General features: G+C 40.5%; 1 protein-coding gene across 3 annotated transcripts in view; it reads right to left on the bottom strand.

Moving 5' to 3' along the window:
- Nucleotides 1-18,443, bottom strand: part of LOC129775138 (uncharacterized) — a 59,569-nt gene that overhangs the window by 12,750 nt on the left and 28,376 nt on the right. For all 3 annotated transcript variants that reach the window (XM_055779467.1, XM_055779465.1, XM_055779466.1), the window contains exons 2-6: nt 15,253-16,106; nt 14,385-14,918; nt 10,998-11,125; nt 6,379-10,937; nt 6,111-6,316 (exon numbers count right to left, since the gene is read on the bottom strand). In XM_055779467.1, the coding sequence (XP_055635442.1) occupies nt 6,111-6,316; nt 6,379-10,937; nt 10,998-11,125; nt 14,385-14,918; nt 15,253-15,515 (5,690 nt within the window). In that variant the 5' untranslated portion in view covers nt 15,516-16,106. The remainder of the gene's footprint in view (nt 1-6,110; nt 6,317-6,378; nt 10,938-10,997; nt 11,126-14,384; nt 14,919-15,252; nt 16,107-18,443) is intronic.

The following is an 18,443-nucleotide window of genomic DNA, read 5'->3' as shown; positions in this document are numbered from 1 at the left end:
TACAGTGGAATTGTAGAAGTCTTCTTCCAAAACTTGACTCTTTCAAGCAAATGCTCAATTTTTTGAATTGCGATGTGTTTGCTCTATCTGAAACATGGCTTCGTTCGGACAATATATTAAACATCCATGATTTCAATATTATTCGTTTAGACCGTGATGATTCCTATGGAGGAGTTCTCATAGGTATTAGAAAATGTTATCCATTTTACAGGATTCCCCTGCCTTTAGTCACAGGAATTGAAATTCTTGCGTGTCAGGCACGCATCAAGGGTAGAGATTTGTGCATTGCTTCTATTTATATTCCACCAAGTACAATGCTTAATTATCGAAACCTTGTGAATATAATTGAGCTTCTTCCACAACCTCATCTTATTTTGGGAGATTTCAACTCACATGGCATTGGCTGGGGTGAATCTTTTGATGATCGAAGAGCTCATTCTATTTATGATCTTTGCGATGAATTCAACATGACAGTTTTAAATACAGGTGATATAACAAGAATTGCTCCTCCATCAGACCGCGCAAGTCGCTTAGATTTATCCCTTTGTTCTTCCTCTTTATCATTAGATTGTCATTGGAAGGTTATCCAAGATTCACATGGAAGTGATCATTTGCCGATCACCGTTTCTATTTCAAATTATTCTAAATCGTCTGAAACTATAAATGTTCAGCATGATTTATCTAGAAACATTGATTGGAAGAGATATTCTTCAATTATTTCAGAATCAGTGGCATTAGTTAATGAGTTACCCCCGTTAGAGGAATATAATTTTCTAGCTGGTTTAATTCATGACAGTGCTATTGATGCCCAAACGAAACGTTTTCCTGGGAATTCGTTTCGCAGATGTTCTCCTAATCTGTGGTGGGATCAAGATTGTACAAATCTCTATAAAGAAAAATCGAATGCTTTCAAGAATTGGCGTAAATCAGGCTCCTGCGAACGTTACGACAATTACATTTATCTGGAGCGTAAATTCAAAAGCTTCATAAAAGCCAAAAAGAGAGGCTATTGGCGTAATTTTGTGAATGGGCTTTCCCGAGAGTCTTCCTTGAGCACTCTTTGGAGAGTTGCCAGACAAATGAGAAATTCAATTCATTCAAATGAACAAGTTGAATATTCTGAAAGGTGGATCTTTGACTTTGCCAAGAAGATATGTCCAGACTCAGCACCTGCTCCACCTCCCTTCTTGGAGACATCTGATGATATTGCGCCTCCGTTCAGTATGGCTGAATTTTCGTTTGCACTTCTGTCATGTAACAATTCGGCGCCGGGGTCAGATAGGAGCAAATTCAACTTATTGAAAAATCTACCTGATAATGCGAAGAAACGTTTGTTAAAATTGTTCAATGTTTTTCTTGAGCAGAACGTTGTTCCGCATGAGTGGCGACAGATTAAAGTTATAGCTATTCTGAAACCTGGTAAACCTGCGTCTGATTATAATTCTTATAGACCAATTGCAATGCTCTCTTGCATTCGAAAATTATTAGAGAAAATGATTCTATGTCGCTTAGACAGCTGGATAGAATCCAACAACCTCCTCTCACCTTCGCAGTTCGTGTTTCGTAGAGGTAAAGGAACTAATGATTGTCTTGCTCTGCTTTCATCAGAGGTTGACATAGCCTTGTGTAGTAAGCAACAAATGGCATCAGTGTTCCTAGATATCAAGGGTGCGTTTGATTCAGTTTCCATTGAGGTTCTTTTTGAAAAACTTCATCTAAATGGGTTTTTCCAAAATTAAATAGTTTTTTGTTTAACCTAATGCGTGAAAAACATATGAGTTTTTCCCATGGTTCTTCGTCAGTTTTACGGATTAGCTACATGGGCCTTCCTCAAGGCTCATGTCTTAGTCCAATCCTTTACAACTTTTATGTAAATGACATCGATGTTTGTTTATCAGGAAACTGTACTTTGAGAAAAGTCAGAAATGGTTGTGTTTTCAAGAAAACACCGTCCCGCTCAATTGCAACTTAAACTTTTGAATAGAACAATTAGGCACTCGCCGTCATTCAAGTATTTAGGAGTTGTGTTTGATTCTAGAGGCACTTGGGGTAAACACATAGGTTACTTCAAACAAAAATGTCAGAAACGAATAAATTTTCTCCGATCCATAACAGGGACTTGGTGGGGGCGCATCCCGTCGATTTGATTAGGTTGTATAAAACAACCGTTCTATCTGTTATGGAGTATGGAAGTTTTTGCTTCAGGTCCGCTGCCCGTACTCATATTATGCAACTGGAAAGGATCCAATATCGCTGTTTGCGTATTGCTCTAGGATGTATGCAGTCAACACATACAATGAGCCTAGAAATTTTAGCTGGTATCCTTCCTCTTTCTGTGCGCTTTTTCGAGTTATCATTTCGTTTTTTGATACGTTGTGAAACACTCAATCCGATAGTGATAACAAACTTTGAAAAAATGCTAACCTTAGGCACTCAATCTAAGCGAATGTCGCTATATCTTGAATTTCTGACCCTGGAAAGCCCATCTGCTTTACTTGGTTTCCAGACCATTCCTTCAATTTTGTTCAATCCTTCTATTAATTTTGACTTGTCAATGAAAGTTTATGTGAGTGGTATTTCCAGTGATCTCCGCCAAATAGTCATGCCTGCAATTTTCTTGTCAAGATATTAACATATAGATATAAACATATTGACTCAACCAAAATTTTTTTTACTGATGGATCTAGTCTTAATGGTTCCACAGGTTTTGGGGTATTTAATATTAACTTCTCCCTATTCCGTAAGCTTAGTTTACCCTGTTCGGTGTTTGTTGCGGAATTGGCTGCAATATACACTGCATTACAACATATTCAGACCTTGTCCCCTGAACATTTTTACATTTTTTCTGATAGTCTCAGCTCTTTAGAGGCACTTCGTTCGGTAAGGTCTAGATATTCTTCGTATTTCTTGTCTGGAATCCTACATCTTTTAAGTGTTTTGATAAGTAGATCATTTAATATCACTTTTGTATGGATTCCCTCTCATTGTTCGATACCAGGAAATGAAAAAGCTGATCTTCTTGCTAAGAAGGGCGCTACGGAAGGACTGTTATTTCATAGGCCAATTACTTTTGATGAATATCTCCATTTTCCTCGTGAACGTGCACTTCAATGTTGGCAGACAAGTTGGAATGGTAGTGATAAAGGTCGGTGGCTGTATTCTATCATTCCTAAAGTTTCCCTCAAACCATGGTTCAAAGGATATAATTATTCTCGTGATTTCATTCGAGTAGTGTGCAGACTCATGTCTAATCATTATTCCTCGAATGCACATCTTTTTCGAATTAACATCAGTGATAGTAACCTATGTATTTGTGGTACAGGTTACCACGATATTGATCACATTGTATGGTATTGCTCTGAATTTCAAAATAAAAGGTTATCTTTAATAGAAAATTTTCGCAAAAAGGGAATGCCACTCAATGTTTCGATCCGTGACGTTCTGGCTACTCGTAATCTCGATGCAATTATGTTGATTTATTACTTCCTCAAATCCATACACTTTCAAGTATGAGTATGTGTGTATTTTTCTTTTATTTTTGATTATCGTTTACTTCTCCAACTTTTTTGTTTTTTGTTATGAATATTTTTATTATTTATCAATAATATATGGTTATTAACGTTTTCATTTTTCTTCAACTATTTTCCTCAGAACTCAAAAATACTCAGATGCACGCAATTGCTCGCAATCTTCAAGGAGGTGGTTTTCTCTATAAAAAATCCTCAAGAAGAAGTCTTATATAATATTTCATAATGAATTGTTGTATAATTATTTATATTGTTCTATTTCTTGAAAAAAACATAGGGTTTTTATGCCTTTATGAGAAAGAACATTTGCATAGTTCTACTCACAGAGGCTTTTCCCTATACATAAACACGGCTCATTGATGCTTAACGTTGCTGAGCCAGTTGAAAATAAATTAAATTAAAAAAAAAAAAGAAGATTGAATATATTGAAGGGTCACCTGATAAGGTCTTATCAGACTCGGATCGGACTTAATACTTGTGCCTAGTCGCACGTCATGCTCTTACATTGTAATACACGGAAATCACGGAAGTTTTCCGAATTGGGACTCTAGCATCTTGAACCTAGTCTTGCAATTTATATTTGAACCTCGAAAAGGAAAACTTGATACCTGCGATTTGGATTTGTAATAAAAACTAACAATTTCTCAAATAATCAGTCGAGCAATTATTAACGAAATCATTGTTCTTGTAGTAAGGGTTAGAATGACATAATTGAAGGAAAAGCAACGTCAATCCTCTATTCAAAAAAAAACCGAAAAGGAGATACATACAAGAAGAACTCACTGACATTCAAGGTGAACTACTAATCCCAAGAAAAAACATGGGTGAGCAAAAGAGACAAATGTAAGTTAATTCAAACTTTTCTCTCGACCTCCGTAACATTCTCATGGTCGAAACGCACACTACATTGAATATTCTTGCATGGAAATCTTATGGCCGCTTGTACATACACATCAAAGTCAACGTCTAGCTAGATTTAAAAGAAAAGAAAATCGATGTTACGTTGACGTCAATGCGCTCTTTACCACGAAGACAATATTAGGGTGGGTTTAGACTAGGGATATATTCATGTGAAGAAATATGATGGGATTTATAGAAATCGCATCAACCGTTTACACTAGCGTGAACTTCTATAATGAATATATTCATATCTTCGGTGAATTTATTCACCTGAAGTAGAACTGCATCCAACTTTAGTGATTTCTCACCAGTGAGAAATTCACAAGCGTTTACAAATGCTGAATTTATTCAAGTTATATATACCTCGAATAAGTGTATCATATTTATTCTCACCCGTTTACACCTATTTTCACGTGAATAAATCCATCTATAGCTATAGATCTCCCTAATGTAAACCCGCCATTAGATATATAAAAACCTCTAGAACTATTGGATCTTCTAAAACTCTAGAATGTCGTTTAGATTGAATGCAACTTCGCGCGAAAATGCGGCTGCACAAATCTCACGCAACTAGAAGTAAACAGCGACATAGAACTGCACCGGCGTGGCTACACCGTCCGCTCCGCCTTGCCGTGACCGAAATCGTCTGCCTCGAACAAACAAAACAGCCTGCCTCCATCCGTCAGCTATCGCACAATCAAAATATGCTCTCCGATCCAATCCTCTCACAAAAACTCGACTGTACGTCAACCGACGAAAAGAATCAAACTACCTTGGTCTTCCGAAGCAAACGAGTCCGTTCTGGGAAGCAAGGCAACCACACCAATACAGTTGGATCATTTTGTTGGCAGAATTAGTGGTTAGTGGATTCCATCCTTAATATCACTGCTGTAAAAAACATGCTCTAAAAAGCAAGCTACCACGCATACACACATAACCACGGTACACGAGAGAGTTGAAAAAAAAACAACGCCATAATCCAGTAAAATAACCACAAAACTGATTAACTGAATTTGAACTTTTTTTTTCATTACAACACCATTAACACAACGAAACCAGAAACCATTTTCACGATAACTTCCACCAACAAACTATTCCTAGCAGCGAATAGAGCCGAAACAGGTTGAAACGCGCTAAACAAAAAAGAAAAAAAAATCAGACGCGGGGCAAAGAAAAACTCATCCGCACCCGACGAGTGTTCGGTCGAGACTCTCGGCTTTGTTTCTGGGGGCCATGTTACCAAAACAGCATTCAACGCGAGGAGGCTGTTATGGGGAGTAACCCTCATAACATCGCTGCAAAATTATTGGACTAGAAACATTCCATGATCGTTGAAAGGTTGTCATAACCTGCTTTGTATTAGGTTTGATACTGGGTCAAATTGATTGTCCAGAACTTCTATAAAAAGTTTATGACAACATACAAAGAAGAAACCGAGGTCTCACAATTTTCTTCAAATATCGTTTTCTCGCACAAACTATAGTTAGAATGAGCCCTAGTTCAGCTTAGTCACTAATCATCATTAGGGTTATTATGGTACCCGTTGATATGAATAAATGAAATAAATAAATATAAATATCATATCAGCCTACTGATACAAAGCACACTAATCAACTAATTAACGGAAATAATTATCTATTCAATTATATAATAGCAACATAATGCGGGAAAATCTAATCTTACCAGTTTTGCATAATTGACATGAGTGCTTCTAGGCCTACATGTGAGGCACATGTCACGAGCCAACGAACCATTTCTCTCCGGCGCCAGTTCAAACAGGTCAGAGTCATTCGCATTACTTGTAAACCTAGCTCAAAAGCAACGCCAAGTAAAGTTTGACTGCGTTGACCATTCTCAGGAGTAGCGAATCGAAAAGCATCTTGGGCCAACTGGAATGGAAGGATATTCTTATAACTGTTTCTCCGTATTTTATTTCTATTTTTTCACTTACTTTGAACAGATGGGAAGAACTATGTATATTTCGTCTAGCATTTTCAAGAACTGCAGACAAACGTTTCGTATCACCCTTCGCTGCGCTCAGCATTGTGGAACTAAGTGAGCACTGTTGAGTTTCAAGATGGCCTAGCGTCCACCAGCGTGGGTACGGTGAGTGGATAAAATTGTTATGCTGCATTTCGATACCGTTGATGGAACCTTCGCTAACATTTTCCAGTATTGGGAATCGCATCGCTCGCAGCCCAATATTGAAAGCCAAATCAGGATACTGATTAAGTAAGGAGGCAAACAAAAATCTTGCTAGAGTATGCATGGGCACCGACTCTGGATGAATTGTTTCGCCAAGGCCACTGGTGGGACCACCTTCGAGAAGTCGGAGACTCAGATTTTTGAGTACGTCAATAAGCATTTGATCCAAATCTATGTTTCTCAACCGGGATATCAGTTGATCTTGCTGCTTGCATATGACATGTTGCGCATATAATCCATGCGGCATAATGCGTTGTTTGCTCAAAGCTAGAATAGCTGCCTCGAAAGCGAGCGTCAAATACGTTTCGTATCTATCTTTGCTTCCTGGCACAGGAATATGTCGATACTTGGGGGGAATTATGTTGACATCTTCCGGAGACGCCCCGTTTCCCTGTGCATTTGATCCTGCGCCTATTTCGTAAGCCATTCGACTCATTTCGTTCACCATCGCTTCAGACATTACACATGCCTCCGTTAAACAATCAAAAATACAAGCTATGGCATCCAGAGGAAACTCTACTTCACAACCAATACTGCAGTCAATACACTTCGATAAACAATTTGGCTTCCGATTTATTTTGATAGGATCGAGTATAGATATAGCCTTGAGACAATTTCCATTGTTAGTTGCGCTTCCTTTTAGCCGCTGGGCACCATTACTGCTGTTTCCGATTGTGTCGGTACATCTTTTGTTGACAGCACAATCTGGTTGATGAATTTTGATTGGAGTGCATGAAGATGAAGATGCGGGTGCAGAAGCAATAGTACATTTTGATGGGGGTGCTGCTGTTGCTAATTCACGACTACATGGAGTGTTTGATCCCGCGGCTGAGTTCGATGTTCGAGACGGGAATTTAGAGGAACATCCAGGTCCATTCATGTCACAATCACCATAATGAGATGAATGCCGATCGTATATGTTTAGTACACAACGAGATGAACTCGATCCTGAACCAGGTGGAGGCATACCGTGGGGTATAGATGAATTATACATCGTGTTGTATAACCCGTGAGGATGGGGATGCATTCCACAGTTGCAAGGTCCAGGTGGTTGCATGAATTGAGAAGAAGATGAGGAGCCAGCCGATGTAGATGGAGCTGTGTTATATTGCTTTTCTAGAGGTTTGACTTGTGCTGCCATTTTGCAACACATATTTTTGATACAGCATTGGTTTTTGTCGTGTTGTGAGCATGGTATCTGTTGGTTTTGAAGTACGTCTTGCGCGATATAAGGCGCTAGAGGCGGTGGAGGTTGTTGCGGAGCTTGTGTTATTGCTGATGAAGAAGAGGAAACAGGTACCGCTGCGTTTACTGTTGGACCGATACTAGGAACCCCAGGTGGTGGTGGTGGCGGTCCCGAAACAGATTCTTTTCGTTCATCATTATGTACCGCACAATTGCACTTAGGTGCCATACCCGGAGGATGCTCACCTGGAGCGTGTTGCTGAGGTATGACTACTGATGACGCAGAAGCTGCGTGATTTTGCTGGTGCATGTGGGGAACATTGTGTGGGTTCTGTTGAGATCCCATAATCGAAGGTACACTTTGTTGTGACTGATGATGGTGATGATGCAAGTGAGGGTGATGAGGCGGCGGCATATTGAATTTCATATAGCGAAAATCTCGACTACAATGTGGTTGGGAACCACGAAACATTTCAGCGGGCGGAGGGATGAATGGAGTACATTTGGATGAATGACACATCATTCCACCCCGATTGTTTCGGATCATATTGTTGTAATAGGCATGCTTAGATGAATTTGAGCTATTAGCGGCAGATCCTACCGATTCATAATAGCACTTGATTTGTAAGCATTTTGAACAGTCCTTCTTTATTTGAGGGTGTTGCTGGAACTGTTGCTGAGGTTGTGGATGTTGTTGCATTTGGCTTTGATGTACAGGGCACTGACAATGTATTCTATTGCTGCCCGTAGATACTCCGGATGATGGCCCAGGCACAGGTTCCGGAGGCGTTTGTAACGTACTTAATTCTTTCCTATTCGACGGTGCAGAAGGTGTACACTTGTCTTCCGACTTGTTGCTCTGGCAGTTGCAAACAGGTTCCGGTTGTTTAATGTTTGCAATCTTTGGTTTATTACGATGCCAGAGTGCTTGAGCATCTCGTTGAATCTCCCGCATTGTTCTAACTACACTTACCGATAGTCTCAGCGCGGCTTCTGTATGACCATGAGAACGAAGTGAATCGATGCGTGCTGCAGTCATTGATATCTTTTCGTGCCACAACGGTTGGCCTAGAGAGTTGAAATTAGACTTCAAACTGGGGCTATTACTCGTTGATTTGCTGGATCCAGCTATCTGCACGGAATTTTGACTCGATAAACGATAACTATCCGATTCAAGAATGAATTTCAGATGATCGTTATCCCATGTCATGTTGACAGCATCTAAGGCTTTGTGGAAAATTGTGCGAGGGGTTTTATTGGCATTCTTGCCAACCCAATTTCCATTGTTAAGTTTCAACCGTTTGCATGGTCTGCCGTTGTTGTCGATCATGCGATCGTTTGCAAGCGCCTGCGGGCGTTTATTACCACAATCAGAAATCCTCGATGGCCCAGGTTGAGGTTCTTCTGCTTCCGCTTCAATTTGGTTTACTTTGTTTGGTTCATCATTACGTGGAACAGAAACTGTCTTTTCCTCAATTACTTGCTCACCCTGATTGGAAATTTCCGATTTTTCCGTTTTCTCTTCACTATTGGTGTGGACTGTAGTATCGCTACTGCTACTGTTGTTGCTAACGGTATTGGCAGATTCTTTCGCATTATCATCTTCGCTATGGCATTTGCAATCATCTGTTGTAGACGTAGACGTTGACGGAGTATCAGAAATCGATGATGATATCGGCATTCTTGAAAGCCCCGATGGCCCCGGAACTGCCAAATCTTCGAATGAATTTAAATTTTGCTTTGCTAAAATATCACAGTTTTTATCAATTTTATCTTCACCACCGTCAATTTCAACAGACGATATTATATGTTCGTTCAATTTTAGCGACTCACAGCCTTGATTAGCGTCATCGGTATCCATGAAGCTTGGTGCTTCACAATCAAAAAATTTGCTAGGTTTAATTTCATCGAAAAACATTGGACGATTGCATTCACATTTTTCCTCTCCACAAATACACGGATTTCCGTTGAAAAAAGGATCCGTCTTGCCCGATTTTGTTGAAGTAACTCTACTCGGTCCAGCAATGGGGTTGTCATTGTCAGCTTCCATCGATTCCCGGGAACTATCGTCATTTTCAGGAAGAATTGGGTTAAGGCTACTGTTATCATTCAATAGATTAAGGTTCAAAAATTCATTGTCTTCTTGCTTGTTAGGATTATCATTGACCCCGAAGCTAATGTCTTGTAGGATATTATGGACCTGGTCAACGTCGTCTTCCATAGCAACTCGATTCTGTTCTATAGGAGCGTTTTGGTTGTCATTTTCAATATTTCCGCCATTTTCCGCATCATTATTTTCTTCCATTTCTTCATCAGAATCTGTGTCTGATTCGGAACTGTCATAATTATCATTTTGGCCATTGTTATGTCCTCCCCCATTCTGCCCATTCAGATTTGGGTCGTTATAATTACGACGATGGTGATCATTCGGGATGATGTTATTTTGGTTGTAATACATCATGTTTCTAAGATTATTTTCTCGAAAAAAACGATTTCTGTCTCGTTCTCGTTCCCGGTTTGAACGCTCGCGAATATTCTCTCGAGTAGAAGTACGCAAGTCGGGATCTTCCTGTGGACAAACTTCACTTTTAGACCACTTTTCTAACAGGGTCTTCCAATGTAATCGCTCAAGTTGTGTAGATTTTGGATTCAGTACAATACACACCCACAGTGCACCTAGTTGATCCCAGAGCTGTCTACATTTTTCCGTCATAGGGGTTCCATGATTTTTCCATATTACTAACCGAGGATCATTTAGGAACTGTTCTGTTATCAATGTGAGCATTCTGGCACCATTTGAATCCTGGGCGCGTAACATCTCGCGTACCTTCCCAAACAATGAATTCAAGTGTTTGCTGCTATAGTAGTAACTACCTTGGCCAAGGTACGTTTTTACGGCTTCACAAACTTGGGTTTCATCTAAATGCCATGAATGATCATCGTCCTTGGATGCGCCCGCGGTTGGATCTGGAGCGCCGCATATCGAATTGATTTCCGACCTCTGCTGCAGTATTTCGTCGGCCAGCCGTTGCGCTGTTGGCAAAACTTCGGTATGATGTTCTGAGATCAAATACTGGATAAATTTTTGCAGCTGTTGACGATTCATTTGTAAAAGTGTCTCTGCAAAATTAAAACGATAGTATGAGCTAACTTAACACCTTCAGTAGCTGTGTATTTTACCTGAAATAGGAACTCTTAGTTTTACTGTTTCTGCATTACGTATTCTGTACAGAGCGAGTGCAACAACGTGATGACACCAGAAAATATCTTTCGTGTCGCAGCTACATGTCACCGACGTTATTTTGCATCTGAAAAATGGGAACATTTTAAGTATTTTAATACGTTGTTTCAATTCATTTTAATGATTTCAATTTTGCACACTATCTAAAGCTGGAAACATTTAGAATCCGGAATCACTGTTCATATTATAGCAGTGATCGTAAGAGGCGTATCTAAAATGATTTGACTGCAAATTGTTTAGAAAACCTGTATCTCTCGACGGTAAAAGAATCACGTTGATCCGTTTTGTTTTTAAAAATTCGTGAAGGATGGAAGTCGAGAATGGAAATTTGATTTTGGACACTCACATTAAAAATCCTGCGGTCAGATACTAAAATCGCTAAATCGTTGAAATGGTTAAATCGACAGTGTACGACTGTCTTTTTTTATTCTTTATTTGAGAGGCTTTAGCCTCCCGGGTTGGTTCGCTTCTTTATCGACGGCATTGCCGCAAGGTTTGAGATCAAATTATTGCACATAAAATTATTACATAAAAGTTGGACTTCAAATGACACAAAAAAACATATAAAATCATTTTCGAAACATAATTTGAAAAAAAAAACTTTCTGGTTGCTTGCTGGACCATGGCAAGGATGTCCTCGAACCATGGCTCCAGGCCAGTGGAGAGGAAGCCGTGCCGTTGAAGATGTCGAAGTGTTCTTATTCCCCTTTATCGTGAAGGGAAAGGAACATGTATCTTCTTGACTGATCCATTGTTTAGACACTAAATCTTGAAAAATAGTTTGGCATCTTTTGAGCACAAAAGCGCTGCTACCCTCGCTGAATCGTCGCTCAGGACATCTCGTATACTCCCACTAATTCCATGGAGTTTTCACAGATCATCATATTTGGGGCAACCACACAGGACGTGTTCGACGGAATTGTGAATTTGGCAGTGGTCACAGAGTAGATGGAAAAGTCCTCTGTTGAATCCATATGAGACCGAGCAGTGACCGGTCCTTAGTCTGGACAGAATTCGTTGTTCTCTCATTCTTTTCTCGTCGTTGAACCTGACAGTCGAGCCCTTGATTTTTCTGATAAACTGTCCTCTCTCTGCTAACACCCTTTCAGTCCAAAAGGTGCGAAAAGAGTTGGTGATCCACATCACGTCGTCCAGCGGCAACGCCCGGGTGAAAAACGGTCCGGTGTGACCGATTCCGGCAAATCGGTCGGCCGCTTCATTCCCTGCGATGCTGTTGTGTCCGGGGCCCACATGAGCAGTGTCGGGCAATAGGTACTTCCTGATGGCCTGTACCCATGGATGTTTGGACCTGGTCGCACCGATGGTATCAATGGGGCTCGCCGAATCGGAGACGATCAACAACGGCTTGGAAGATGAAATTGGGGTTGCCTCGAAGATGCCGGCCACCTCGGCCGAGAAGAACCTGGGTGGGAAAAAGGGGAGGTGGTGTTGGCGTTTTTCGGCGAGGGATGTTGTTTTGTATAGCTGGACCCTGGAGTTGGAAACTTTGATGTCTGTCGCCCCATATGGCCGTTCTTCTTCACTGAAAGTCTAAATCCTCTCTCGGCCTCCCACCGGCCGATGGCATTGATAGCTGCCTGTATCTTTGTGCGTGAAATCCTATGGGTGTCACCCACTGCCAACAGAAGAAGAGGGTAGCGTCAGGGTCAGTTGACTCACCTTTGGCAGAACGTAGGGCGACGGAAAGTTCCTCGATGGCGAAGTTCCGGTTGAGAGGATTATTGGAACGACTCACAGGTACCACAAAGTTAATGAACGAAGTGATATCCGCTCCCTGTCGACGGATGAACTCGAGCTCATATTCGGAGATCGAGGACAGTCTCGCGAAATATTCTCCGAGCGTGTTAGAAGTATCTGCCGGATCACGGATTGTGTACAACTGTTGTTTGGATGGATCAGAGGACGCGTTGTAGTGAAACTTACGATCGGAAGCTGAGATTGTAGATCTTCTTCTTCTTCAATGGCACTAACGTTCCTAGAGGAACTTCGCCGTCTCAACGTAGTATTACTTGCGTCATTTTTATTTAGTACTTAGTTGAGATTTCTATGCCAAATAACACGCCTTGAATGCATTCTGAGTGGCAAGCTCTAGAATACGCGTGATCACAGTGAAAGTCGGAGGAAATTTCTTTGACGAAAAATTCCCCCGACCAAGAACGGGAATCGAACCCGAACACCCGGCATGTTAGTTATGACGCTAACCACTCGGCCTTGGGAGCACCTAATGAGATTGTAGATATTGAGAACAATTAAGGCAAACCCGGGACTCTCGGATTACACATCGCCAAATAAACACATATCTGACCAGAATACCATCTGGAGAATCCGTATGCGAGAAGTTTATCGTTATTTCCGTGCCTGCAAGCAACAAACAGGACGCTGGAGCAAAATCTGGTGGCCAAAAGACGCGCTCAAGAGAAGTACAATGTTTTCACGAAGTACAAAGGATGCATGCTAATGGACGACAAAACGTAAGTGAATGTCTGGGAGCCTGGGAGCTGTCCAAAATTCGGACAGCTTCTAGGCTTGAAATTATATAAGGCCACTGCCAAAGAAGATGTATCTCTAACAAATCAAGTTCGTTTTCGCTGATAAATTTGCCAGGAAGAACAAACAAGATAATGGACCTGAAAATGTAAAGCAAAGAGGGCCTGCACAAATGTCTCTTCCGTTTATTAAGGCTTACAAAGGTCCGGGGATGTTTTCTAAAGATTTGATAAGTTGCCACTATAGTCGAGAGGTGCTTCAGTGGTACCATGACAGTGGGGTCGATAACATTAAAAATTATCCCAATCCTCCCAATTGCCCTCAATCTCACTCAATCGAACGACTAAAAAACATTTAAAAAAGGTGCCAAGCTGACTCGGGATGCTGCAGACACGAAAAGGTTGTGGAAAAAATGGCCGCTAGGTTGATCAACAGATACCACACTTTTATGGAGGATATCCGAAGGAAAGTGCAAAAATTCATCAAAACTGTAACGGAATTTATTTTTTGTTTCAATGTTTTTCCTGAAAAGAACAATAAATTATGTGCATTTTGATAAAAAAAAATCTTTTGTACCTTTAACCAATTCCGAGATACAACTGATTACTTCCGGATACAACTGATACAACTTATGATTCCGGATTCTAAATATTCAAATGTTCAAGCCTTAAAGTCTTGTTTGTACCAATTTTATCTCAGAAGTTGAGAAAAATCTGGCATTCATCCTTCAGAGTTTGGTATGTTTAATATATACGTCTATACATTCCATTATTGTGTTCATGGCTTAGGAATAGCATCTCTTTGATTTGTCAACTCACCGATCGAAGCTAACCGACACCTTGAACTTTTTGTTTTCCTCCATGTGGCCAGCAGCTGATGAGGATTGTGCATTGTTAAATCCATCGCGATCAATGTTTGGATTGTTGTTATACTGTTGCAGCACTGGTTGAGCGATTCCTGGCGGAGGAGGAATCACAACTGGAACTGCAATACCCATCCCACCAGGTGGGATAGGTGGTCCTGGCGGTAATGGCGCTTGATGTAAGGGCGGAGGTGTTAAAGGTCGATGATTGTGTGGATTATGATGGTGATTATTGTTTCCTAGGTAATTGTTATGCTGATGGTTGTTATTGATGTGAGAATATTGGTACCCAAAGTCATTTCGGTTATTCGATGTCCCTGGTGCTGGCACTAAGGATTGACGGTGGTTTTGGTTCGGTGGATAAGTCCAGACTATGCCGCTGAGGTGAAATCCCACCTGAAGAACATTTTCCACGCATCCTGACTCGACCAATTTGAGGCCAGCACAAAAGCTAAGACTTTGTGGCTCTACCGAATTGATTGATGAAACCCTGAAAATGAAAATTTTTTGCATAATGTTGAAATGTTTTTTTTTGTCAAATTTTCTCTTGATTGATTCGTTGATTTAGTGATTGATTTAGTATCTATACGTTATTATAGCACCCCTTTGTCAACAAAGTTTTTTTAAATGACATAAGATCTGTATAGCACTGACACCGTGAAACACATGATCAACCACAACAATTCCTTGGTACTTATTGGAAAATACCTCAAGTTTTCTGGTTGAAAAACTATAACTTAGAGATTTGTACATTCTGCAGGGTTGTGACAGCTAATGTTGTGTTGACTGTGCCGTATCTTTGAAAAAAAACTAACGATACATACCTAGATAGGGAGCTGTACATGCAGATATCCTTCTCATTGCGAGGAAACGACCAGAAAATAATTCTTCTTTGCACCGGCTCGGGTATACGGTCGTAGCGTTCCTCGATCCTTTGGAATGGTTCATTCTGGGCAACAATTCTAGCCGTGATATCGAGCAAACTGTCTGGCTCTCGAACCGGTCCATTGGATGTCCTGGATAAGATAACATTGGGGTTTCGAATGCAGCACGCTCTGCTGGTGCTCGGCTTGTCACAGCAAAGCATTTTAAGTTCTCTCTCAGATAACAGTTTCTCACTCTGTGTGAGAAATATTTAATGTCAGAACAACTGTGATACTTTCAAACCTTCATAATCGCGATTTGGACTATATATGAGTAGAGTAGATTAAACGTAATATGGTGTGAGAATTTGGATGTACAGCAGCAGCTATATATTCACGTGACACGATCCGTATTCAATGCAATGAAATCAAACTCCACTCCACAGTGAACTGATATATCCGTACATCCTTCAACTGCGTGTAGGGGACTATTTCTCCGGATGGATTTCCTCCAACATCATATCTTTTTTTACTCTCCAGGAGTTGATGCTCAGCAATTGAGCAAAACAGGATCGAATAGGGCAACTCTCAGAACTCGTCTCGTCTGAGGAAATGAATGAATAGCACTCACTCTCATGAATGAATCAAGTTTGAAGAAAACTCTCTCTCACGCCGACCTCTCTCTGTAAGCTACGGAAATTACACTGCCTCTGTTTGTAGATGAAATTCGATACAGACAGACAATTCAACTTGGCTTCATTCGTGCCTTTCGCGTACCTGTGTTTCGTTTTACTCAATGTGTTTTTGCTGTCGATCTAGAAAAGAGAAGAAAAGTGAGATAGTTTAGTTAGTAATCCTGCAGAAAACAACAATTCTCATGAAATGATTTATATACACGTATACACATACACAGTAATAACCGGTAATTTAGAGTGTGTACACACCGTAAAAGCAAGAACGAGAGATGAGACATGCGTCAGAAAGGGACGCAAGCAATAATAAAGAATCATGAGAAACATAAACAAAATCAATTTATCACCGTACGTGAATTAAAATATAAAGTAGATAGACGCTTATAGCGTGAGTTCGAAGCGACCGAAAAGTATGCACACAAAAGAGAGAGCGAAGCTATTTGAATAATATGGATGTTATATGCTTTATTAAAATTTATGATTTGATAAAATAACAGGAAAAGATGACGCTACCATAAAATAAAGGGAATAGCAAAAGCAAGCGACCATTTTGGATAGGAAAAAAGCCTCGCGTGGTGTCTTTTTTTCATCGGTATTAGAAATGTCGCATTTACACAACTTGTTTTAATACAATTCCTATGTGATTTTCATTTCATTTCTACTACTGTTATAGTATTTTAGGACACGAAATACACTCTTCCTTTCAGGACCATGGGGGACCGGCATCGTCGTTCAAATTGTGTTTTACCAAATCGTTAGGTTCGTTTTTACAAGGAAAGTAAAGTTCGTGTGAAGTTATGTTCAAGATAAATTTATTAAAGATTCTGCCGTTAGAAACATTGATAGTAGTTACCTCTACATGCCACATTTGGTTCCGTTTGCTTGATTAGTTCTCGAGTTATGGGGAAATTTGTGTTTCATTTGTATGACTGGATTGAGACTGTAAAAATGCCAATTTGGAAAGATAAACTAAACTCTCGACGACCTTAAATGTCTCAAAACACATCGTCACTTACATTACAGTTCTGCCCGGTTTGTTTGCTTCCTGACTAATATTGTTCTCAATACCTTCCGAAGCAGATACACCTTGCAAGTTGCAGTTTATAGTGATCAATACGAACGTAAAGGCTGATTTAGACGATGCCAGTCAGCGCTCTAGTTGAGGTATCCAGTGAACAGAGAACAGACACTCTGTCCAAGTTACTTGTACCAGTATCGAACAAGTAATTGGCCTCTAACTTGAACAGAGTGTCTGTTCTCTATTCACTGGATACTTCAACTAGAGCGCTGACTGGCATTGTCTAAATCAGCCTTAAGTTTTCCGTTCATGGAAACGTTTGGGAACACTGCAAAAAATCAAATTCAGCCAAGTTCAATGATTTCGCAATAGAAGTTGACCACGTCAGTCTTCCGACGAATCTTCCATAACATCTCTAAACCGATTGTGACAAAAAATCGCAGAACTTCTTCAAGAAACTAAAAGGCTTGCACAAAGGCTTTGTGTCATGGGTCGGAAGGTGCAAGAACAAAAAATACATATTGATGATCGAACGCAAGTTGATTGAAAGTTGGAGGCAGCACTACGATAAACAAATTAAACAGCGCATATACGGGAGACAGTGTTGATGAGGATTAGACTGGTGCAGTGAACACCGACGATGTACAACCTCCTACGATGAGTGAAGTTGAGGAGACCATTATCAGCTAAAGAATTACAAAGTAGCTGGTAGGGTTAGCCTCGCCGCGGAGCTCTTGAAGTGAGGTCCAGCGAAACTTATACAGTGTATGCACCTGCTGGTACCCAGAACCTGAGACACGGAACAGCTACTGGGGGAATGAAAAGAAGTGGTAATCTGTAAAAAAGGTGACAAGCTGGATTTTGAGAACTACCCTGCAGTCACGATTCTGAATGGCAATTCTATTCCAGATCTTCTTTCGTTGTCTGTCGCCAATGGTAGACAGATCTATAGAAAGCCCAATTCATGCCCGGTAGCTCGACGACGGACAAGATTTCTACATTGCGGCACATACCGTCGATGGGGGTGAGAATGGGTCAAAAAAGGTCGTTTTCGAACTTTTTTTGTTGAATAACTATTGTAAATTAGGATAAAACGCCATTCTGGTTACGTATATATGTACTCTAATGATGAACCTACCAGTGTTCAGGGAATTGTTGAATAATATTCATTTTCACTGAACTGCGATTAAATGAAAGTTGACCCAATCTCACCCCTTAGAGGGGGTGACAATGGGTCAAAGTAGTGAATATCATTTTCTATGTGCGAAGTGCGATGAAAATGTTTATTAGATTTTTCTTAAATATGCCGTCGATGATGTATTCTGGTTCCTGGTTCCTGGAAGGATATCAAACTCAGCGTTAGCGTGGCGCTCGCCAAGATGGGAGCTTCGATTCCCGTTCGGGTCAGAAATTCTATCGACAAAGGTCGTTTTGTGGCTTGC

This window comes from Toxorhynchites rutilus, chromosome 3 (assembly GCF_029784135.1).
Source record: "Toxorhynchites rutilus septentrionalis strain SRP chromosome 3, ASM2978413v1, whole genome shotgun sequence".
NCBI lineage: Eukaryota > Metazoa > Arthropoda > Insecta > Diptera > Culicidae > Toxorhynchites > Toxorhynchites rutilus.
Note: the sequence above shows the minus strand (reverse complement) of the source record. Positions and strands in the feature narration are given on the sequence as shown.